Raw genomic sequence first — 26,237 nt, forward strand, 5'->3', positions numbered from 1 at the left:
ATTAAATCATAGCAGTGAGTTACAGTAATCAAGGACCTGCTAATGACATCTAGCCGTGAGGTCATAGCGGATGTAACTAAAATAGAATTGCATTTTTCATCCTTTTAAGATGTTGGGTCCAAAATCACTTCTATTCTATTCCTGTTAAATATGCATATTTATCTGTTAGTATATACTGTAGTCTATATTTTAATCTCTTCTGATAACAGGCATGGTTAACAGAAGAGACCCTAAAGATCGAAGAAAGACAAATGGCAAAAGCAAAAGGTAACAAGCAGGATGCAGACATCAGTCATTCGAGCACAAAAAGAACTTAATTACCAAAAGTTATGTAAAGAGATAGAAAGCGAATATCTGAGGGCAAGACCAGGATGATATAAAGTGATGAGCAACAGGGTAACAATGTTTTGAACTTTTAACTTTTAGGCTCCATCTCTCACCATGCACTACTGCTTCAAACTTGACACTGCCATCATTTTATAGACAATCATCTTGGCTAGCTCATACATAAAACTGACTTGCAAATATTTAGCATATGATTAGTTATGCAGATTCTTGTCATGTCACTGCATTGTTACTGTTTTGCTTCTGGTGGTGGAGAAATCTTTTACTTTCTGTATAATACAAAATACAACCTATTTTCACGTTCTCTAATAGCTCAGTGTGCAATTAGGTTGATTCCCAAGCAAAAAGTCACTGGTTTGAATCAAGGAGCAGCCATGAAGAAGATTTCCCAAGAAAAGAGAAACATCATCAAGCTAATCGATTGTTGTCTCTCAGCCAAGAAAATTGCCAAAGTGCATCATGTGAGTGTCATGACAGTTGGAAGAATATGAAAAGAAGCCCGCCCATCTATTCAAAAGCTAAAAAGGACGTCCAGGCAAAACATCGGAGTCAACATGTCTGTTCATTCCAAGATCTATCCGTTCTGATGCGATAAACAGCAGTGGAGGAGGCTCGCATGCTTAGCAATAATGAGATGACAGATGTTCATGCAAGCATGCTGTAAAACATGTTGCACAAATATGAAATGGTGGCTCCAAGAAAGGTGAAGAAGCCTTGACTTTAATATCGTCATAAGAAGCGTCGGTTCGAGTTTGCAAAAAAGTACGAGAAGTGAACAGTAGAAGACTGGAACAGGTGATTTAGAGCAATGGTTGCAAATGGTTCTGGACAAAACAAGGGAAAAAGAGGTTAACGGATCAAGAAATTGAGGGAACTGTTAATTTTGGTGGCGGAAGCCTGATGATATGGGGTTATTTCACAGTCTAAGGAATTGGATAATATCCTAGAAGGCGAGATACTTCTTAGACTAGAGTACTATAGTTATGAAAAGGACAACATAGTGTTCCAGCAGAACAGTGACCAGAAGCATAGGTCGAGATTGGCAAATAAATGGTTCAATGACAATAAAATAGAGGTGTTGGAATGGTCCCCACAGTCAACGCTTGTGGATAGAATTGAAGAAAAAGCTGTATACATACCCGAGTGAGTCAACCAGTATGCACCAACTTTGGGAACACATGGAAGAGACCTGGGATCAGATTTTATTTGAGATATGTTTGAATCTGATCAAGAGCATGTCCAGAAGGATTAAACAATGTTAAAAGCCAAAGGTGGATTTACAAAATATTAACAAAATAATAATAACCAGTTAAATTTAGATTTTTAGGAGCAAAACAGTAACAATGCAATTACATGAAAAAATTTGCATAACTAATCATATGCTAAATATTCAATGACACTGAGGGATGACGTCACGGCTTCTGATTGGTCGCGTGGTGGTCACATGAGCGGCACGCGACCAATCAGAAGCCGTGACATCATGGAAGGTGCTGAACGCGCTCATTTTAAGCAAAGAAGGCTGCCGGTTCACAGCGGTAAGGTCCAGGCTGCGTCGGAGAGGTGAGTATATCAATATTTTTTATTTTAATTCTTTATTTTACACATTAATATGGATCCCAGGGCCTGAAGGAGAGTTTCCTCTCCTTCAGACCCTGGGAACCATCAGGGATACCTTCCGATACTTGAGTCCCATTGACTTGTATTGGTATCGGGTATCGGTATCGGATCAGATCCGATACTTTGCCGGTATCGGCCGATACTTTCCGATACCGATACTTTCAAGTATCGGACGGTATCTCTCAACACTAGTCATCACTGTATCTGAAGATGAAAGAGTTACCACCAAAGTTTCAACCAAGAGTGGGCATGTTGAAAGATGCCAATGGGAACACATTAACTGAACCAGAACAGATCAAAGAAAGATGAAAATATTACATGGAGCATCTCTACAAGAATAACTCAGTGATACAGGAAGAAACTGACATTGAAAATGACAGAGTCAAACATCCTGAAAGATGAAGACGTTGCTGCAATAAAGCTTCTGTCAAACAACAAAGCGGAATGTTCCAATAGAGCTAACTGAGTATTCTGAAGCAGTAGTTGATGTCAACACATGCCTGTGTCAACAGATATAAAAAACTTGTAAATGGCCAAAAGACTGGACAAGATCAATGTTGATTCCAATTCCCAAAAAGTGAGCAGCTACCAACTGTAGAACCATTGCGTTCATGCCTCATGCAAGCAAAATACTACTGAAGAACTTAGAAAGAGAGTTTCTGCTTTTCTTTGACAAATAGCTGCCAGAGGAACAAGCAGGATTCTGAAAAGGCAGAGGAACAAGAATTGTGATTGCTAACAGATGGATAATGGAAAAGGCCAAATGATAAAACAAGGAGATCTATTTTTGCTTCATCAACTACAGCAAAACCTCCAACTGTGTTGATCACCACAAACTTTGGAATACCATGATGGACATAGGTGTTCACCCTAATTAGAAACGTTTTACATCTACCAAGAAGCAACAGTCAGTATGGAACCTGGCGACACAGCATGGTTCAAAGGAGAGGGAGTCATCAGATAAGGCTGCATCTTGTCAACATTTCTCTTCATTTTACATGCAGAAGCTATATTTTTAGGAAGGCTGAACTTGCTGTAAAAGTGGAAGGAATCAAAATTGTTAGACAAATCATCAAGAATCTTAAATATGCAGACAATACAACATTTATAACAATAAGCATAGATAGAATGAAGAACTTATTAAGGAGCGTCAAGAAAGAAAGTTTGAACATAGGACTGTTACTCAACACAAAGAGATCAAAGATTTTGACTACTGCCAAGTACGACCAGGACACATTTGAGAAGGATGTGATATCTGGAAATTGCAAAGGACTTCAACCTAATCAGATCAATAATCACTCAAGATGCAGTGACAATGCCAGAAGTCAATAGGAGAATAGTTATGGGCAACTCAACAATAAAGTCATTGGCAAGGTCTTCAAATTGAGGAAAATTTCACTGGTGATGACATGGCTTATACAGAGTCTGGTCTTTTCTGCAGTAACATATGGCTGCAAAACCTGGAAGATAAATAAGCCACACAGAAAAACAATGGTTACCTTAAATATGTGGTGTTGGAGAAGGATGTTATCAATGCCATGGATGGCAAAGAAGAACCAGCAAATCAATCTTCGAACAAATCAAGCCAGACATGTCACTCAAAGATCACCAAGCTATGACTTGTCTTACTTGAACAAATCTAACGAATAGAGCAATCAATGGAAAAGAATATCATGGCTGAAAGAATAGACTGAACAGGGTGAAAAGGAAGACCAGCAACCCAATATCATGATACAATCAAAATAACATCAGAGAACACCTCAGTCGAGATATCTAAACTTGCATAAAATCAATCTCCCTACAAATCATTCATCTATCAGTGGCCATGGCTCAAGGTCAAGCTGAAGGCCATTAAATAATAATTAATAATTATTAATAATAAATTATATACTTTGAGATGTATTATTTTCAAATATTAACAATTGATATATTGTATTGTGCAAAACTTTTAGGCAGGTGTTGCCAAACTACTGTAAAGAAAGAAAACTTTCAAAAACAGAAGTGTCAATACAGTAGTTTACGTGTATCAATTAACAAAGTTCAAAGTGAGTGAACAAAATAGAGATGCTTTCTATTTTTGTTAGCATTCTTACTTTGCATAATTTTTTTCCTCTTCTGCCTAAAACTTATGAACATTACTGTAAGTCAAATTAAAGATTGTGACATGCCCCTATGAAAAATAGTAAAAAAAAAAAAAAAAAAAATTTGAAATTCACCAACTTGTTTGAGGAAACAAACATCCCTGGGTGTTTCGTATTCATCCTGATGTCATACGTTTTAGTCTTTACTTCATCCATTGTTTGCCCCATTCTATTTTCTCCATTTGTTTTTTACTCAATGTTAAATATAAAATTTAGATATTTCTTTCAATAACTTTTTTGGGTCCATATTGCTTCCTCGCTGTATTGATTTACATGGTAAACTTTTTTCAAACCAACCAATGTAATACTCCACAGCCAAATTTATAGTATTGACCTCATGCTCAGATATTTGATAATTCAGACCTCTTTTCAAATGACCTTTGAAATATCACGACTAGAGATTAGATAAATTCATGAGATTCTGATCCAGCGTCCAGGTCAGTGGTACCTGGGGTCTAGATAGGAGGCCATTTCAGAGGTGGTGGACTTTGGAAGGTTAGAGATTGGCAGGCTTCCCTTCTACCTGCCAGATAAAGCTGACTTGACTTTTGAACCGGAATCCTGCAAATTGATCTGCTTATCTGTGTTTATGACCTATCTCTTGCAGCCTATATCTGACTATAGATTTTTTCACAATAGCGCATGTCTCCCCATGCTTTGTTCCATGTCAAATTTCATTCAGAACCCTTGCTCAGTCTTATAATCCTTAGAGGGTACCATTATTGGAGAGACCCAGTGTGCCTCCATGCATTCTTTGAGGGTTATAGGAAAAACACATTAGTATGATTATATGATTATAGACTTATTGGATACATACACATTATATATTCACATCAAATATGTTTTCAATCATTTCAGTTACCGGATTTGCCTTTTTAGAGCACAGAGTGCAAAAATTGTAAAGCTCAGCATATTTCAAGAACATCAGTTGAGCTATATCTTATCACATTAAAAGAATTATTCCTCAAAGGTGCAAGTAAGCATAAAATGCTAAACTAGTCATTATTAGACATATGTTTTCATTCCCTAATTTGTGCAAAGCAGATAAACGCTAATTACTGAATTATTGCTATGGTTTTACTTGTACCTGAACCTACAGTATCAGCGCATTCACAAATAATCCTCAGCCTCCATTTGGCAAATTCTCAAGAAAGAAAATAGTTTAGCTCCCCTCTCCCAATATACAGCAGTAGCAGATGCTATAATCTACAAAATAACACTTCTCTCCACAGAGCAGTGATCCAGACAATATTGGCAAGTGGAATTAGTAACATTGGAATTGCTGTGGACACGCAAACCTCAGTTCTCAGAGTTTTATGGAGATGCATTATCTCCTATTCTAAACAATAGGCATATGTAAATACTGTGAAGAGATTCGGAGGGTAGGAGAAATCACAGAAAATAATAGCGACATTAAAGGGAACCTGTCTGCAGGATTTCACACCCCAAATTTTCAATATGTTCATATAGCTCTGTGAAAGACAAGTCCAGCAATACATTTACATGGCCTGTCCTTTCCTCCTATAATGAGAAATCAGTGCTTGACTTGATATGTAAATGAAGCCGAAGAACTTTTTATAGATCTGAAGCCTCTGTCACTCCAGCTCTATTCCCAGCCTACTACTGCCTCCTGCTGCTTTATTGATGGCTCTTCTTCCTGAAATCGCAGAGCATAGAGGCTGTTCGTCAAGCAGGAGGAAAGACAATAGGACTGGAGTGACATTTGCATATCAATTCAAAGACTGATATCCCAATGACGTTGGAGAGGACGGACCATGTAAGGTTGTATGCACACAGTGCATTTATGATGCATTTTTTTGGTTGCGGAATTAGCCTCAAAATGCTAGGGAATCCTTATGCCAGCAAAGTGAATGAGAATCCTGAAGTGTTGTTCACATGATCAGTATTTTTCCTTTCAGGATTTGCTGTGCATTTAAGTCTGCTTTATGTCATTTGTTTGTGTGTTTTTGCCTGCGTTTTTGACCTATTGAATGCACGGGAAAAAAAACGCATAGAAAAAAAAAGCATGCAAAAACGCACCGAAAACCCAGTGGATGTTTCCGCATTGTTTTTGCTGCCAAGAGATGCAGAAACCTTGCAAAAAATTATGCAAGCAAATACTCAAAGGGCACACATAGCCTAAAGGTATTGCTGGACCTGTCTTTGAAAGTGCTAAATGCACATAGGAATAGGTTTTGGGGAGGGGTAAAACCTGCTGATAGATTTCCATTAAATTAAGAGCTTTTCTATACAAGATGTGGTGATTTTTTGTGTGTAAAATAAGACATTTCTTTGTGATCAAGAATGCAGAATTCTTATATCAAAAGGTGCTTGTTCTGACATATTAATTTTCCACCATGCATTACTATATCACTACTACAGAGGCAGCTGAAAGGTAAACATTATAACTAGAAGCTATAGAAACTGATAGCCAAGGTTTCTAGAAGACATGCCCACAGCAGTTATTTGCCCAAGACTTATATTTGTCTTGAAAGATAACCCCCTGAGTTGGCTACAAATATAAAACACAACAATTGGCATAGAAGTTTGAATGGAATCTATCATGTCCTGAAATGCTAACTACCTGATATTGGGTAAACCCGCAGGTAAATAGCAATAAAATTTTTCCTGCCTTTACTGGAGCCGTGTCTACAGGGAGTCCAGCTTTTACTGAAGCAGTGGCTACAGTGAGAAAATAAACTAAAATCCTCCCTGTAGCCACTCACTTTCAGTCATAGGTGTGGTCATGGAGCCGTTACAATCACTGCTCAATATACTATGAGTGCTGCTGTCATCATTCCCTAGCACGATGATTGACAGCCTGCTATGCACATATAAACTGCATACATGCTGCAGACCAGGCTGCCAATCAGAGTGCCAGTGAATGATTAAAGTGCACTCACAGTATAATAATCGGTGACTTGCACTCCCCTTTGACTGAAAGTGAGCAGTTACTGGGAGGGTATGAGTTCATTTTTTGCTCAAGTAAGGCATGCTAGAATTTAATACTATTGATCTGTAGCTCACCCCTATATTTGCAGTAAAATATTGTTTCCTGACATGACAGCTTCCCTTTAAGTCCTAATTCCACTAACATAATTGGTCTAAGCAATTTCACCTCCAAGGGGGAGCACCCATGGGGTGAGGTAGAGACCATCAAGGGAGCAGAGACTTTTTGAGGGAAGCCAGGGAAGAGAGAGAGAGAGGGGGAACATTTTCCAGCTCAAAAGTTCAGGTCTCCAATCTTTTCAATGGGATTCAGGTTGTGGTTCAAGTTCGGGTACAGTTCTGGTACCCGAACCAAACTTCGGAATAAAGTTTGAGTCGGGAACCAGAACCTGAACTTTCACAGGTCCGCTCATTCCTAGTCATAAGACATTAGTGGAATAACTCTGAAAAGAATCAATGTAGGAAAATGAAGAAAATATTGTATTATTTTGATATAAACAAATATTCACCATATCTTCAGTTCATGTTTATGACTGTCAGAGATCAATGTTTTTGTTCCCAGACAGTACTTGACTTTTGCAGTCCTTAAATCTAGATATACAATTTTAAAATGATTTACTTTTCATTTCTTCATTCTTCTGTTATCCACTTCTTCTCGGTATTATTATTGACTGCATTTTGACAGTGACTTTTTATTCGACTTAAGCCTTGAGTGTATTGCAATGACTGCTGTTATCATTTTAAACTAATTTATTTAGCTGCCTTGTGCAAATAACAAGTAAATCAATAGAAAAATGAATTTTGTTTTTTTCCATAGAGGTTTTCTTACCAAAAAAAGAAAAACATCAATTCTCATAGTCTTTTCACTCACTTTTTTCCTGCTGTTTCTTCGGACCTATGCTCAAGATGTTTCTTTCCATACTGTATAATAATAATTCAGTAGAATGTGCCACTTAAAGGGGTATTCCCATCTCCAAGATCCTATCCCAATATGTAGTAGGTATAATAATGATAATATTAGCAAATACCTCCAATTCAAAATGTAGTAGAGTTTTTCTTATTTGCTATGTCTCTTTCCTCAGATGCAGGCATTGCAGGACCTTATGTATTCCATTGTTCCAACCACTGATATAGTGACAGTTAGTTAGCTAGTTGCTAGTGGTCGTAACCATGGATACCTAAGGTCCTAAACGAGTCAGAGGAATTATACTACATTTCTAATTGGAGGTATTTGCTAATATTAATATTATTATTACACCTGCTAGATATTGGAATAGAACCTTGGAGATGGGAATATCCCTTTAAAGAGGATCTGTATAAAATATTAAATAGATTTATTAGATCCGGTGAGCCTGGTGTGTTAATTTTTACAATCTATGTGAGAATAGCTGCATTTTAGTGTTTGAAAGTTTGAACTCAATCAATCAGCTAACCTAGCTGACAGCTCCTCCCTGGTGCCAGTCCTCTCAGTTGCTGAATTCTTACACTGCTCAGTACAACCTGCAACTGTCAGTCAAGCGAAATAGGCGAAAATTGTGTACACGGATTAGAAATAAATAGATGTAACCACATTTTAATTAGCCAAATCATGCATTTTTTTGCAGGGAAATAAGATTTGCAGCTAAGCTCTATAACACGAACTGAATGTCCCCTATTAAGCTCTGGAATGTCTCTAGATCCTGCAGCATAATAAAAGAAAGATGTATAGACAAAAAAAAAACATACTCACCTCACCACTTACCTCTCCGTCCATGCCTACTGCTCCCTGCTCTCTGTCCGGTTCTCCATACATCTATGGCCTGGTATTCACTTTATGTCGGGACTTCCTGTCACAAGCAGATTCTAATCTGCTGGTGTAGTGCAAAGAAGGCTCAGGGAACCGGAAAATGACAGAGCAGGAAAAATGGGGGGGACAATGTGAGTATGTTTTAGTTTTTTTGCCCTTTAACCTTTTGCCAGCCCCATATTGTTCAGCAAGATCGTGGCTTCAGCTAATTGCCATTATGCTGAATAGTTGTTAATGTGAATTGTTGTAATATTCAAGTAGAATTCAATTCTACTCAAATAAATGTGCCCATATTTAGCTTACACTGGTGCTAGTGGCACTAATGATGGGTAATCTAGATCAGGGGCTCTTAAAATCTAAGAAAACCACCATAAAAGATGCAGATAGGTACTTTTGGGATCACAATATAGTATGCACTCATTTTCTAGAACATAAATAAATAATCTGTTCTGTTGATTTGAGCATGATGATTCTTTGTCCATAATTTAAGCCTTTTGCCTTGAAGAACAAATATTTCCAATCCATGTTACATTTTCATTTTTCTGTGCTTGGGATTAATCTTTTCTAGTGATATTGTGCCAACTAAAGACGTGCCTGCATGTTCTACAATTGTTAAAATACCATGTAATATACAGTGGCATGTTAAACTTTGGGCACCCTTGGTCAAAATTACTGTAATTATGAACAGTTAAGCAAATTGAAGATGAAATGATCTCAAAAAGGTCAAAAATTAAAGATGAAGCATACAAATTTTATATAAGTGGCATTAGTGAAAGCAAGGATCATCAGAATAAAAAAATACCTTAAAAATTATCTTTTAATAAACAAATGTTAAAAACACAAACGAACTAGAACTACATATAATGCCCAACCAGGCAAAAGTCAAGATTCTGGCCTAAACATGATGACGTAGAGTAACCATATATTGTGGTGAGAATCAATTGAACAAGCACATATACAAATCCTAAACCCTGTAACTACCCTAGAGTCACACCTGCTTTACTGCGGATGTTGGCACTTTAGCTTGAAAACAAATTGTCACCCCTGCTCACTGGCGGCTCTCCCTATAGGTCCCCTAGAAACACCTAATCTTTACCGATATCACAATACCATTAGGGCATCAAATTCGATAGGAGTAACCAAGTTCTAAAGACAAACTATTTATCAAAGGTGCTTATTTCACTGTACGTGTAATGTGAAAAAATGTCAGAAACAAAGGGTGGGAGGGGATTTGTGGAGTGAGATCCTCAAAAATAACAAATTTGAATAAAACTCACATTAGTCTATTCATGAACAAGGATCATATTCAATAACAAGGTGTATACTCAAATCAGAATACCCAATAAGGACAGCCAGATAAATAGAGATAAACAATTTGATAGATAACCTTCACATATTTAGGGGCTTAGTAGAGGGTGGACCTGGTAAGCAGCTCAACCTCATATATTTCCCTATTGGGTGTCCCTACCTAGCCTCGGAGGTTGACACCCTAGCTTCTACGCAATATGAGATGAGTTGCCCCACGGGCTAGGGGTACTCGGTACCAGGTCCTGCAGTTCACAGGGGGATGTCACGGTAGCTGTGACCCAGTCCGTGGCCCTTGGTGCCCATGTAAAAGGGAAAGGTCTTTAAAGGGATAAAGGTTATGTTCGTGTTGCCACCAGTGGTATTAGGTCAGGGTGACCGACGCTGCTTTAAGGGGTCCGCTGGGGTGATGTTTTGGCAGCTAGATGGTATTCCTTCCCACAGGTGAAGTATATCCCCAGGGCTCCCGGCGTGTAGATGGTGGTATGAGAGGTGCAGAGAAGAACGATGACACAGGATTGCAGTCTCTTTACCTTGTTTACTTATGGTTTCAGCAGCCACAGTTCAGGGCACCAGACCACAGGGCAGGTAGAGTCCGGTCGGTTCGGAGGCAAGTCCAGAGTCCTCTTATCCAGGTGGAAAGTAGAAGCCTTCCTTTGCACTGTAGTGGTGTAGTCCCTTACTGATAAGCTTCACATAAGGTCCTCACTGATGTTATCTCTCTCTGTCCCCAGATAGTATGACTGGTGACATGAGCCTGTTTATAGGGTCTCTTAGGTGATCCGGTTCTGTGGGGTGTCAACGTGCCTCCTGGGTGTGGGTGCGGACAGGTAACGTGCAATTAGCTGTCCTGCCGGTCTCTGATGTAAGGCGTGGAGGTCCTTACAACCTCGGTGTTCTGGCTACTGGATTTCTGTGCCTCAGAAGGAGGCTGCCTGCTCGGGACTGGTCTCCTTCTGGTATCCTCTCATGTGCTTCCTCTCCTGCACGCTCGCTGCAATCAATTCTGTCTTCAAAATGTCTCTTTCCGGGAGCTGCAGCTCTGGGGGCATGCACAGCTCCGTAAACCCTCTGTCCTCCTCAGATGGATGTCTGGAACTCACTGCTGGAGGTAACTAACTAACCTTCCTTCCAAACTACCAGTTATATATATATGGAGAGTCACCTAGTAAATAGGATCAAAAGCTCCCCCTGGTGGCCTGGAGTCTGAATGTGTTGCTTGTTTGTGGTACCTGACTATAGTTATCCTTTCTTGCCTCTGAACGTAGCATCACTCTCCCCGGGAGGAAAACATGCCACTGTGATGACCAGGACCCTGGGGCACCACAGGCACCCCAGCTCACCGACAGCTAACCCTCAGACAGCTAACCCTCTCTAACAATTAAAGCTCTCCCTCCTATAAATGTGCCGTGATTGTTATGACAAGTTTATAGGGGGAGTGTACTGAAAAAATTCTATGTGGTTATGCTCAAAATACAGAAATTGATGAGCAGCCAATGTCAAAATTCATAGTTGATCCAGCCAATGGTAGAATTATGCAAAAAACATTTTTTTCAGATGAGTTTAAGTGAGCAGGTAAATGTCTTTTCTGATTACCAAATCAAAAGTAGAAGGATATATGGACCCCCTCCATTTATTTGGGGTGTCACATCAGTACCAATCACCCAAAGCAAATTCAAACAGATAAACCTTAGCACGGTCTGAAACATAACAGATTCACCTTGACTATATTAAATGTAAATAAATATTATTGCATAGTCAAAGACTATAGACACGGTCCAAACCATTTTTAAGGTAATTATCCCATACATAGAGAAACATAGCACATCGTAGGTCTGACCTACAACCAGGCTGCCACCTGTTACAGATGTCAGGATTTTTGACACTGCTCTTTCCCTTGTATTATGGAAAGAAAACATGTTGAGGCTGTCTATGTACATCAGGAAATATCAGATAAGTCAAAATTTACTGCTGACTCCATTATGATGTGCTGTGTTTGTCTATGTTGGTAATTTTGGTGAAGCTGTAGCACAGTACAGTATAGTACAGGACCCTCCTTTATCTTTAGGCAAGAATTTGAGTTATGTAGAGATGGTCAAATAAAATGTACAGTAAATAAATACATACAGTATACACTACCATTCAAAAGTTTAGGGTCAACCAGAATATTTTGTGTTTTCCATGAAAACTCATACTTTATTAATCAAATGAGTTGCCAAATGAATTTAAAATCTAGTCCAGACATTGACAAGGTTCGAAAAAAAGATTTTTATTTGAAATAATAACAGCTCGATGGGGTTGAGATCTGGTGACTGCGCTGGCCACTCCATCACAGATAGAATACCAGCTGCCTGCTTCTTCCCTAAATAGTTCTTGCATAATTTGGAGGTGTGCTTTGGGTCATTGTCCTGTTGTAGGATGAAATTGGCTCCAATTAAGTGCTGTTCACAGGGTATGGCATGGTGTTGCAAAATGGAGTGATAACCTCCGTTATTTAATATCCCTTTTACCTTGTACAAATTTCCCACTTTACCAACACCAAACACCTCAAACTTGGATTTGTCTGTCCATAACACTTTTTTCCAATCTTCCTCTGTCCAATGTCTGTTCTCTTTTGCCCATATTAATCTTTTCCTTTAATTAGCCACCAATCTCAGATATGGCTTTTTCTTTGCCACTCTGCCCTGAAGGCCAGCATCTCGGAGTCGCCTCTTCCCTGTAGATGTTGACACTGGCATTTTGTGTGTACTATTTAATGAAGCAGCCAGTTGAGGACCTGTGAGGTGTCAATTTCTCAAACTACAGACTTGTTGCTCAGTTGTGCAGTGGGGCCTCCCACGTCTCTTTCTACTCTGGTTAGAGCCTGTTTGTGCTCTCCTCTGAAGGGAGTAGTACACACCATTGTAGGAAATCTTCAGTTTATTGGCAATTTCTCACATGGAATAGCCTTCATTTATAAGAACAAGAATAGACTGTCAAGTTTCAGATGAAAGTTCTTTTTTTCTGGCCATTTTGAGTTTAATGGAACCAACAAATGTAATGCTCCAGATTCTTAACTAGCTCAAAGGAAGGTCAGGTTTATAGGTTCTCTACTCAGCCAAACTGTTTTCAGCTGTGCTAACAGACTTGCACAAGGGTTTTCAGGGGTATTCAAACCATCCATTAGCCTTCTTACATAGTTAGCAAACACAAAGTACCATAAGAACACTGGAGTGATGTTTGTTGGAAATGGACTTCTATACAACTATGAAGATTCTGCATTACAAGCCAGACATTTGTAGATTTGTAGCTAGAATAGTCATTTACCACATGAACAATGTATAGAGTGTATTTCTGAATCATTTAATGTTAGCTTCAGTGGAAAAAATGTGGATTTCTTTCAAAAATAAGGAAATTTCTAAGTGACCCTAAACTTTTGAATGTTAGTATATAAATATATATATATATATATATATATATATATATATATATATATATATATACAGTATATATATATATATATATACAGTATATATATATATATATATATATATATATATATATATATATATATATATATATATATATATATATATATATATATATATATACACATGCAGTCATGGCGGAAAGTGTTGGCACCCTTGAAATTCTTCCAGAAAATGAAAATTATTGTAATTACACATGTTTTGTTATACACATGTTTATTTCCTTTTTGTGTATTGGAACAACACAAAACAGTGAGAAAAAAGGTAAATTGGACATAATTTCATGCAGAACCCCAAAAATGGGCCAGGCAAAAAATGTTGGCACCTTTTCAAAATTGTGGGTAAACAACTTTGTCTCAAGCATATGATGCTCATTCAAACTCAGCTATGGCAAGTAGCAGATGTGGGCAATATGAAAATCATAACTGAAACCATTTAAAAGGGGAGAAGTTGACTCAATCTTTGCATTGTGTGCCTATGTGTGCCACACTAAGCATAAATGACAGAAAGAGGAGAATAGATCTTGTCTGAGAACTTGACAACCAAAATTGATGAAAAATATCAACAATCTCAAGGTTACAAGTCCATCTCCATAGATCTTGATGTTCCCTTGTCCACGATGCACAACATAATCAACTTAGCACAAGATAATCTGGGTGGTGGACAAGCAGCCCCAATCCAGTTCCAAAGAAATTCAAGCTGTCCTGCAGGCTCAGGGTGCATCAGTGTCAGCGTGAACTATCCTTTGCTATTTGAATGAAATGAAACGCTATGGCAGGACACACAGGAGGACTCCACTGCTGACACAGAGACATAAAAAAGGTATACCGCAGTTTGCCAAAATGTATGTGACTAAGGCTGGGTTCACATTGCGTTAATGTGTGCACGCTAACGGACAGCGTTGCATGGCGAAAATGTCGCAATTAACGCCGTGCAACGGGGCCGTTAGCGTGCCCATTGACAGCAATGTCAATTTCTCCTGCAGCGCATCACTAGCGCGTGCCTTTTTCGGCTCGCGCTAGTGATGTGCCGTTCTTCTGTGACGCGCCTCGGACGCTGCTTGCAGCGTCCGCGGCGCGCCCGAGGTCCGTTCCCCGCTCTCGCAGATCGGGGATCTGCGAGAGTGGGGACGTTAACGCGACCCCTAACACGGCCCCTAAATAAACATTGCGTTAGCGCAATCCGCTAGCGCTAGCGCTAAACGGATTGCCCTAACGCAATGTGAACCTAGCCTAAGGCAAAATCCTTCTGGGAAAGTGTCTTGTGGACAGATGCGATAAAGATAGAGCTTTTTGGTAAAACACATTCTACTGTTTATCAAAAACGGTATGAGGCCTACAAAAAAAAAAAACACAGCACCTATAGTAAATATGGTGGATGTTCAAAGATATTTTAGAGGTTTTTTGATGCCTCTATCACTTGGCATCTTGACTGGAGGGGCCTAACCAATCTCCAGATCTCCAGATTTCAAGGCAACATGAAATCTGAAGATTACCAAAGGATTTTGGGTTGCAATGTAGTGCCCAGTTTCAGACAGTTGGATTTGCATCCTAGGTCATGGATCTTCCAAAAGGACATACGCTAAGAAGCACAAAGAAATGGATGGAAACAAAGCGCTGGAGAGTTCTGAAGTGGCCAGAAAAGAGTCTGGATCTAAATCCCATTGAACACCCGTGGAGAGAACTTAAAATTGCTGTTGGGAGAAGGCACCCTTCAGATACGATAGACCTGGAGCAGTTTGCAAAAGAAGAGTGCTCCAAAATAGCAGTTGAGAGGTGTAAGAACGAAGCTGCAGGAAACATTTGCAGTTATTTATTCCAAAGGGTATGCAACCAAATATTAACTTGAGCGTGCCAGTTTGAAATTAAATCCAATTTGCCTTATTTTCCTCTGGTTTTTTTGTGTTGTTCCAATACATATAATCAAACATGTGTAATTACATTAATTTTCTGGGACAAATACTTAATTTTCTCGAACAATCACAGAGGTGCCAACACTTTCTTCCATGACTATATATATATATATATATATATATATATATATATATATATATATATATATATATATATATATATACATACATATACATATATATATATATATATATATATATATATATATTATCGATGGGTTTACAGTTCCAACAATGTATCTTATTTTATTTCCTCCATTTACTGTTTTTCTTGTAAATTATTTCTACTAGTATACACCACAGAGGCAATATTGTTCAGTTTTTCCAGTATCATATATTCTTGGCATACGAGAGATAAAGATCAGCTTAAAATAAATGTTTGCTTATAAAAAACTTGTGCAGAAGGTATAGAATGTTGTTCTTAGCCATTTTTCTTTTTTACAGAACACCTGAAAGCTGCAGCGGCTAAACAAGAGACTCCAAAAATAATTCAAGGTAATGTGGCAAGCTTTCTAGACATTTTTGGAGTTTTATAAGTAAATGTTATTATTATACCTAGCCTGACAGCACCACCTATTGGCCTTCACTTGAATTTTCTGAAAGAATCATACAATTAGACTCAAAGAGTAGAATGAAAGCCCAGGATATAGCGTTCTAGTAGCTTTCCCTACTTTGTAGCATTATTAGAGACAATGCTATCACTGATGATACAGAGACATGGCATGGTATATGAAAATGATCATAAATGTAGAGTATATTATAAACACTCCTTTTATGTGTCTAAGAATTATCAAAATAACATGAACCCAAAAATGCAAAATCTATGCCAGGTTTAACACGTCTTATATATTAGCGTTTTGAGTCATAAAATTGAGCAATATTTATCTGGACAAGAATGCGCACTTTTTTTGATATTCCCAAAATTCACATAAATTAGTGTTTATTATGGAGTGTCAAGATAGAAAGCTTGAATGTCAAGATGGAAAGCTTGAATATGGAACTGCTACTTAACACACAAAGAAGACAATGATATTGTCTACTGCCAGGTATGACCAGGACACATTTGAGATTGGCGTTTATGAACTGTAAGCTGAAATAGACTTCATCCTGCTCAGATCAATGATAACTCAAGATGGAGCGATGACACCGGAAGTAAGTAGGAGAAAAGCTATGAGCAAATAAACAATCAAGTCACTGAACAAGGTCTTCAAATTGAGGGACATTTCACTGGTGACGAATACATGGCTCGTACACAGTTTGATCTTTTCTGTGATAACATACACATGCAAAACCTGGATGATATTGAAAGGAAACAGAAGAAGAATTAACACCTTTGACATGTGGTCCTGGAGAAGGATGTTACCAAGATCATGTATGTCAAGAAGCACAAACAAATCAACATTGGGGCAAATCAAGACAGATGAGACAAAAATGGAACTTTTTGGCAAGGCACATCAGCTCTATGTTCACAGATGGAAAAATGAAGCATATCAAGAAAAGAACACTGTCCCTACTGTGAAACATTGAGGAGGCTCTGTTATGTTCGGGGGCTGCTTTGCTGCATCTGGCACACAGTGTCAAGAATTGATGCAGGGTAGAATGAAATCTCAAGACTATCAAGGGATTCTAGAGAGAAATATACTGCCCAGTGTCAGAAAGCTTGGTCTCAGTCGCAGGTCATGAAACTTGTGTTTACAATTACAGAGGTCAGATGTTTCCTGTAGTTCTTGATTAAGTTTGCACACACTGCAGCAGTGATTTTGGCACACTCTTTCATTCAGATTTTCAGATTTTCTCCAGATCTTTCTAGTTTTGGGGCTGTCACTGGGCAACATTGAGTTTCTGCTCCCTCCAAAGATTTTCTATTGAGTTCAGGTCTGGAGATTGGCTAGGCCCCTCTAGGACCTTGACATGCTTCTTATAAAGCCTCTCCTTAGTTGTCCTGGCTGTGTACTTCAGGTCATTGTTATGCTGGAAGATCCAGCCACAACCAATTTTCAATGCTTTTACTGCAGCAAGGAAATTGGTGACCAAAATCTTGGGATATATGACCCCATCCTTTCTCCCTTCAATATGGTCTAGTCATCCTATCCCCTTTGCAGAAAAGCACCCCAAAGCATGATGTTTCTCCCACCATGCTTCACGGTTTGGATGGTTTTCTTGGGGTTGTACTCATCCTTCTTCCTCCAAACATGGCGAGTGGCGTTGCTACCAAAAAGTTCTATTCTGGTGTCATTTGACCCCATGATTATCTCCCATGCCTCCTCTGGATCATTCAAATGGTCATTGGAAAACTTCAAATGGGCATGGACATGTGCTAGACATGTGCTGGCATGAGCAGGGGGACCTTCTGTGCCTTGCAGGATTTTAATCCATGGTGGCGTAGTGTGTTACTAATGGTAATGTTTGAGTCAGTGGTCCCAGCTCTCTTTATGTCATTGACCAGGTCCTTTCTTATAGTTCTGAGCTGTTTCCTGATCTCTCTCAGAATCATCCTTACCCCACGAGGTGAGATCTTGCAGAAAGCCCCAGACCAAGAAGGATTGACAGTCATGTTGTGTTTTCTAATATTTGTGCCAACAGTTGTTGCCTTCTCACCAAGCTGCTTGCTTATGGTCCTGTTGCCAATTCCAATTTTGTCCCTTGTATTCTAATAAAGCTCTTTGGTCTTGGGCATGGTGAACAGGTTGGAGTGTGATTGATTGTGTGGACAGGTGTCTTTTTATAGAGGTAATGAGCTCAAACGTGTGCAATTAATACAGGTAATGAGTGCAGAGCAGGAGGGCTTCTTAAAGAAAAATGAACAGCTCTATGAGAGCCAGAATTTTTGCTGGTTGGTAGGTGATTAAATACTTATTTCATGCAATAAAATGCTATTTAAATATGTAAATGTGATTTTCTGTTTTTTTTTTTTAAGATTCTCTTTGTCACAGTTGAAGTGTACCTACAACAAAAATGACACACCACTCCATTATTTGTATGTGGGAAAACTTGTAAAATTGGCAGTGTATCACATGCTTATTTTCCTGTCTGTATGTTGAGAAGATTTACCATAGATCATACACATTAATACTCTAAACACACATAAGTGGGTCAATATGGCAGGTCTATTGATTGAAGACTTAAATATCGCTCTAAGCTATAAAAAATATATAAATATATATGTACATACAGATATATATATATATATATATATATATATATATATATACATATATATATATATATATATATATATATATATATATAAAAACATATATATGTACTGTATATGCATATGTACAGTATGTACATAATATAGGATAGCTTAGAGCAATATACAAGCTTATATATATATATATATATATATACAGGTCCTTCTCAAAAAATTAGCATATAGTGTTAAATTTCATTATTTACCATAATGTAATGATTACAATTAAACTTTCATATATTATAGATTCATTATCCACCAACTGAAATTTGTCAGGTCTTTTATTGTTTTAATACTGATGATTTTGGCCTACAACTCCTGATAACCCAAAAAACCTGTCTCAATAAATTAGCATATCAAGAAAAGGTTCTCTAAACGACCTATTACCCTAATCTTCTGAATCAACTAATTAACTCTAAACACATGCAAAAGATACCTGAGGCTTTTAAAAACTCCCTGCCTGGTTCATTACTCAAAACCCCCATCATGGGTAAGACTAGCGACCTGACAGATGTCAAGAAGGCCATCATTGACACCCTCAAGCAAGAGGGTAAGACCCAGAAAGAAATTTCTCAACAAATAGGCTGTTCCCAGAGTGCTGTATCAAGGCACCTCAATGGTAAGTCTGTTGGAAGGAAACAATGTGGCAGAAAACGCTGTACAACGAGAAGAGGTGACCGGACCCTGAGGAAGATTGTGGAGAAGGACCGATTCCAGACCTTGGGGAACCTGAGGAAGCAGTGGACTGAGTCTGGTGTGGAAACATCCAGAGCCACCGTGCACAGGCGTGTGCAGGAAATGGGCTACAGGTGCCGCATTCCCCAGGTAAAGCCACTTTTGAACCATAAACAGCGGCAGAAGCGCCTGACCTGGGCTACAGAGAAGCAGCACTGGACTGTTGCTAAGTGGTCCCAAGTACTTTTTTCTGATGAAAGCAAATTTTGCATGTCATTCGGAAATCAAGGTGCCAGAGTCTGGAGGAAGACTGGGGAGAAGGAAATGCCAAAATGCCTGAAGTCCAGTGTCAAGTACCCAGTCAGTGATGGTGTGGGGTGCCATGTCAGCTGCTGGTGTTGGTCCACTGTGTTTCATCAAGGGCAGGGTCAATGCAGCTAGCTATCAGGAGATTTTGGAGCACTTCATGCTTCCTGGCACCTGCTCACAGTGCCAAAACCACTGGTAAATGGTTTACTGACCATGGTATTACTGTGCTCAATTGGCCTGCCAACTCTCCTGACCTGAACCCCATAGAGAATCTGTGGGATATTGTGAAGAGAAAGTTGAGAGACGCAAGACCCAACACTCTGGATGAGCTTAAGGCCGCTATTGAAGCATCCTGGGCCTCCATAACATCTCAGCAGTGTCACAGGCTGATTGCCTCCATGCCACGCCGCATTGAAGCAGTCATTTCTGCCAAAGGATTCCCGACCAAGTATTGAGTACATAACTGAACATTATTATTTGATGTTTTTTTGTTTGTTATTAAAAAACACTTTTATTTGATTGGACGGTTGAAATATGCTAATTTATTGAGACAGGTTTTTTGGGTTATCAGGAGTTGTAGGCCAAAATCATCAGTATTAAAACAATAAAAGACCTGACAAATTTCAGTTGGTGGATAATGAATCTATAATATATGAAAGTTTAATTGTAATCATTACATTATGGTAAATAATGAAATTTAACACTATATGCTAATTTTTTGAGAAGGACCTGTATATATATATATATATATATATATATATATATATATATATATATATATATATATATATATATATATATATTACAAAAGGGTGCCTTAGCTGAAAAGGGTCATGGATGTATGGAGGATTTGTTAACTAAAATGATTGGCTCCTAATCAAAAGCATAGATAGCAGGTCATGTACACTTAGGGTATGTGCACATGTAGAATGGTCCACTGTGGATTTTTTCTGCAGTGGATTTGATAAATTTGCAGGGCAAAAACACTACGTTTTTGCTGCAGCTTTATCGTGGATTTACCACTTTTTTTGCGGATTTCACTGCGGTTTTACACCTGCGGTTTTCTATTGGAGCAGGTGTAATACCGCTGTGGAATCCACAGAAAGAAGTGACATGCTGCGGAATGTAAACCGCTGCGTTTCCGCGCGTTTTTTTCTGCAGCATGGGCACAGCGTTTTTTGTTTCCCATAGGTTTACATTGTAATGTAAACTCATGGGAAACTGCTGCGGACCCGCAGCTGCGGAAACGCAGCGGATCTGCAGCAAAATCTGCATCGTGTGTACATACCCTTACTATTAATTCTAACTCCTCACATAACAAAGAAAAAGGCAATTTATAGAGATGTCCAAGATGGCTGGACTTCAAATGTCAGATTCATGTTCTCATCTCTGACCTGGCCCCATTATTCTCCTATGACCAGAGAAGGTTTGTATTATCTACTGATCAATAGATGGATTTTCTGTTCTCTTTTGGGTGTACAACTTTCATTTGCACTCTGTGTAACTTTCTTTGAGTCCAAGTTAGAAGTAGAAATAGAGAAATAACCGCGGCTTATTGAAAATGTTATTTAAGACGTTTATCTCTTCCTGCTGTCATCTCTTCAGATCACTTCTTTTCCATTTACTTTTTTGACATGTATTGCTCAGCAAACATTAAATGCTGAACACAACTCTGAGAAATGTCCCAGAGAATGTCATAACAAGATAACCTGACCATCTCGAAAATGACGCAAATCCTGAAGATCCAGTGAGCGCTGAATTTCTTCTCAGCCTTATAACATCATTTAACGGAAGTGCTTTTAACAAGCGTTCAGCACAAATTGAAATCATAAAATATTTCCGCATTGATTTTCCACATGTTTTATCAGCCGAAACACATTTGAAATTTTAATAAAGTCTCTTGACTTAGTGTTTGGATATGGAAGGCATTCAATTTCCATGTGTCATGCCTGTTTCCTTTTTTTCATCAAAATCTGTGACTTGCTCATATCCATTTTGTTAGAACTGAGGTAATATTGGATGTATTTTCAGTTAAAATGATATATAAAATGAGAAATTTCAGAATGAAGGGTGAAGTATGTACATGAAAAGTTACAAATCAAATGCTGTTCTAAAATATACCTACTACATGCAGATTTCATCTTTTCAAAAATACTCAAATTATGGCTGATGTGTTTTACCCAATTTGTAAATAGGCTACAGCCACATGCACATGTTCATTATTTGGTCAGTATTTTACATCAGTATCTGTAAGCCAAAACCAGAAATGAGACAATTTGAGGAAATGTATAATAGAAACACTTCACCATGTCTGTATTTATCACCCACTCCTGGTTTTAGCTTATAAATACTGATATAAAATACTGACCAAATACTGAACATGTGATCAAGGCCTTACACTATTGTTTAACCTGTTAAAACCTATGACAGGTATAGCCGTTATAGGTCGCCTCTCCCTCTTTTGCGCGGGGTCTGGCGCTGAACCTGCACCTTTTACAGCACATGACAGCTGATCTGATCTGATTGTGGGGCGTTGATGGGTTGGCATGACATCCCGAGCTCTGCAGGAGACCCCTGTGGTTGTCATTGCCGAACTGCTAGGAGCATTTTTGTTACACATAAGGCTGCCGTCACACTAGCAGTATTTGGTCAGTATTTTACATCAGTATTTGTAAGCCCAAACCAGGAGTGGAACAAATAGAGGAAAAGTATAATAGAAACATATGCACCACTTCTGTATTTATCACCCACTCCTGGTTTGGGCTTACAAATACTGACGTAAAATACTGACCAAATACTGCTAGTGTGATGGCAGCCTAACAGGGCTGCAGCTCTGTTAAGTGTAGCACAAGCGATCAGAAGATCACAGCTTCTAGTCTCCTATGGAGACTATTAAAGCAAATAAAAAGTAAAAAAAAAAAGATTTAAAAAATTTAAAAGTTCAAATCACCCCCCCCTTTTGCTCCATTCAAAATAAACCAATTTACAAAATGAAAAAATACACATATTTGGTATGACCACATTCAGAAACGTCCGATCTATCAAGTTAAAGAGAATTAATCCGATCGCTAAACGTTGCAAGATGAAGAAAAATCAAAATGCCAGAATTACCTTTTTCTGGTCACTGCAACATTTCTATGACATGCAAAACATCATATCTACACCAAAATAGTATTGGTAAAAACATCAGCTCAGCATGCAAAAAATAAGCCCTCACGCAGCCCCAAATCCTTAAAAATTGAGACGCTACGGGTCTCAAAATAGGCAACTTTATTTTACAAATTTGGGATTTTTTTTCACCACTTAAATAAAACAGAACCTACACGTGTTTGGTATCTACGAATACGTAATGACCTCGGGAATCAAGCAGGTCAGTTTTAGCACTTAGTGAATATAGTAAAAAAAACATTTTTGCAATACTTTTTTTGCAATTTCACCATGCTTAGTATTTTTTTCCTGTTTTCCAGTTTACGATATGGTAAAACCAATGGAGTCATTCAAAAGTAAGGCTATGTGCACACGTTCAGGATTTTTCACATTTTTTTTGCAGTTTTTCGCTATAAAAACGCAATAAAACTGCAAAAACTTATACATTAAGCATCCTATTATAAGAATGCAATCCGCCATTTTTGTGCACATGTTGCTTTTTTTAAGCAGTGGAATCGCATTCCAGAAAAAAACACAGCATGTTCATTCCTTGTGCGGAATCGCGGGGATTCCGCACACATAGCAATACATTGGTCCGCTTACTTTCCGCATGTGGCTATGCCCACCATGCGGGAAGTAAGCGAATCATGTGCAGTTGGTACCCAGGGTGGAGGAGAGGAGACTCTCCTCCAGGCCCTGGGAACCATATAATTGTTAAAAAAAAGAATAAAAGAATAAATCATGATATTCTCAACTTCCGGCGTCCCTCGCTGCGTTCTCGCTCCTCATGATGCTTCCGTTTCCCAGGGATGCTTTGCGGCAATGACCTGTGATGACGTGGGTCTCGCAAGACCGCTACATCATCTGAGGTCATTGCCGCTGGGCATTATTGGGCCTGGAGCATCGCGAGGAGCGGGAAGATTGCCGGGGACTCCGGAAGGTGAGAATATCACAATTTTTTATTTTTTTTTATTATTTTTAACAATAGGCAGCATCAATAGTAAAGAGTTGGTCACACTTGTCAAACACTATGTTTGACAAGTGTGACCAACCTGTCAAACAGTTTTCCAACCGATGCTACAGATCACTTGGAAAACACTAGAATTCTGCAAGCTAATTACGCTTGTAAAACGCTAGTGTTTAGCGTGAAAATTCATGCCAATTACGCATGTGTTTTGCCCGCGGCACAGTTGCGGAATTGCCGCGGAAATTTCCGCGCAAATTCTGGACGTATGCACATAGCCTAAAACTCGTCCCGCAAAAATCAAGCCTTCACATGGCCATAATGATGGAGAAATGAAAAAAGTTATGGCTCTGGGAAGAAGGGAGCAAAAAACGGAAATGCAAAAACAGAAATACCCCTGCTCTGAATCCTGCATAGAAGAACAATGCCATAACATGCACTGCAGTTTTCTTGCATCCCTTCTATGTGGTTTTAATATTTGCATTGTATTTGTTTCAGCTAAAGAAAAGAAAGAAGTAAAGAAAGCAGGTAAGCTGTGTGGGCGGCTTTCAGATCAATTTATCTCATGCCCAAAAATCTGTGTAGTCCCATATGTTTCTCATCCTTCTTCCTACCTATCATCATATACCGGTTGAATTGAAAGGGTTTGTCTCATCTTTCATCTTAAACAGCACACATAATGATTGATGATTGATTGACAGATTGGACCTGCAGTAAGCTGAGCGCTCCCCAGCGCTGCTAGAACAAGCAGCTCTGCTGCTATAGATTTGGAGAAGCTTTAGCTACGTAGTAAAGAAACCAGTAACCTAAGCAACAAGTACACCCCAGCGTTCTTTTATTTATTTCAGTCTTGGAGTGCTTCACTTAATCCAAGTTTCCTGACTAACTCACATTATCATGGCTCGCAGAGCCCCATTCATAGTATGATGGACCCCATAGATCCCCTTACAGTATTTACATAATAGCTCCTTCATACATACAGTATGATAAACCCCACAGCCGCCAACACACATTGTATGATGGACCCCACAGCTCCCCACACACAATAGGTGGACCTCAAAGCCTCTGCACATTATGAAGGGCCCCACAGTCCCGCACACAGTATGATGGACTCCACAGCTCCCCACACACAATAGGTGGACCTCAAAGCCTCTGCACATTATGAAGGACCCCACAGTCCAGCACACACAGTATGATGGACCCAAAATTCTCACACACATAGTATAATGCCCCCTACAGTTTCCCTGTACTCCTGTCTGAAAAATAAAGAAATAAAATATGACAAAAATAGAACTAATTACCTCGCCCCTATTGCCCTGATGTGCTGCTCCAGTCTGTGCAGCATGTGTACTAAGGCTCTGCACAACAGAGGTGATTTTGTGACGTCATTGTAACTGCTGTGCTGAGACTCAGGCACACAGGCTGAACGGTGGAAGAGGAGGCAGATGGCTCCCAGTTCTACCGGTGTATTTACCAGTATCTGAATCCCAAAAATACAGATGTTCATGAAATCAAGTTGGGCGATGGTTGCATTAACATTGTTGTAGCATGAAAGTAATAATATATTAACGTAATCCTGTCACCAGGTTTGGCCGATAAGAGATACAGCCGTCACCTTTCAGGGCTGATATACAGCATTCTATAATGCTGTATATCTGTCCTCAACCCAACCTGTAAGAGAAGAAAAATAACTTTCATTATACTCACCTGCGGAGTGGTTCGGTCCGATGGGCGTCGCTGGTCTTGGTCCAGCGCCTCCCATCTTCATACGATCCCCGTCCTCCTGCTTGCTTCATGTGGATGACGCATCCTTCGTCATCCACACAGTCTCCTCTGCACAGCACTCCTGAGCAGGTGTACTTCTCTGCCCTGTCAAAGTACTGCAGTGCACATGTGTTGGTGTCACGATCCATTTTTAGATTTGTGGCAGCCCTGTTCCACTCTGTTTTAAATGTTGCTTTTTCCTTTCAGAACCATCAGGGGTTAATGCCAGTTTTCCCCCCACTGTCAATCTGGTGTAACTACAGTGCTGTTTGGTCAGCTGATGTGATGGTGACCACTCCCACCATCCTTTAAATAGTCACCTGATGCATCAGCTGACTGTTGTCGATAGAGTTTCTCTAGAGACCACCTGATATGTGAGGACCTCTCTAGTACCAGCATGCATCAGCTCTTTGAGGTCCTATTGTCATATCCTATGCTGAGTGGAGTTTTGGAGTCCAGTTGCTGTGCTATCTGTGGTGTGGAGCTTGGCAGCAGTGTCTGGAAGCAAAGTGCTGTGTTTACTCCTTGTCCCTTTTGTGTTTGTCACCATCCCCTGTGTGGTACCGTCTGCAGTGGTGAGGATAGCGCTCTTTGCTGGCTAGTGCACTAGCCAGGGTAGTATGAGGTAACAGTGAGGGACGAGGTTCCTGACTGCGGTGGGTG

At 39.2% G+C, this 26,237-nt stretch overlaps 1 protein-coding gene across 1 annotated transcript in view; it reads left to right on the forward strand.

The window, feature by feature from the left end:
- LOC143807646 (uncharacterized) overlaps positions 1-26,237 on the forward strand; it is a 1,106,746-nt gene that overhangs the window by 513,997 nt on the left and 566,512 nt on the right. The window contains exons 28-29 of the mRNA XM_077289447.1: positions 15,967-16,017; positions 24,309-24,338. Coding sequence (XP_077145562.1) covers positions 15,967-16,017; positions 24,309-24,338 — 81 coding nt within the window. The remainder of the gene's footprint in view (positions 1-15,966; positions 16,018-24,308; positions 24,339-26,237) is intronic.

The sequence above is a fragment of the Ranitomeya variabilis genome, chromosome 2 (assembly GCF_051348905.1).
Source record: "Ranitomeya variabilis isolate aRanVar5 chromosome 2, aRanVar5.hap1, whole genome shotgun sequence".
NCBI classification, from domain to species: domain Eukaryota; kingdom Metazoa; phylum Chordata; class Amphibia; order Anura; family Dendrobatidae; genus Ranitomeya; species Ranitomeya variabilis.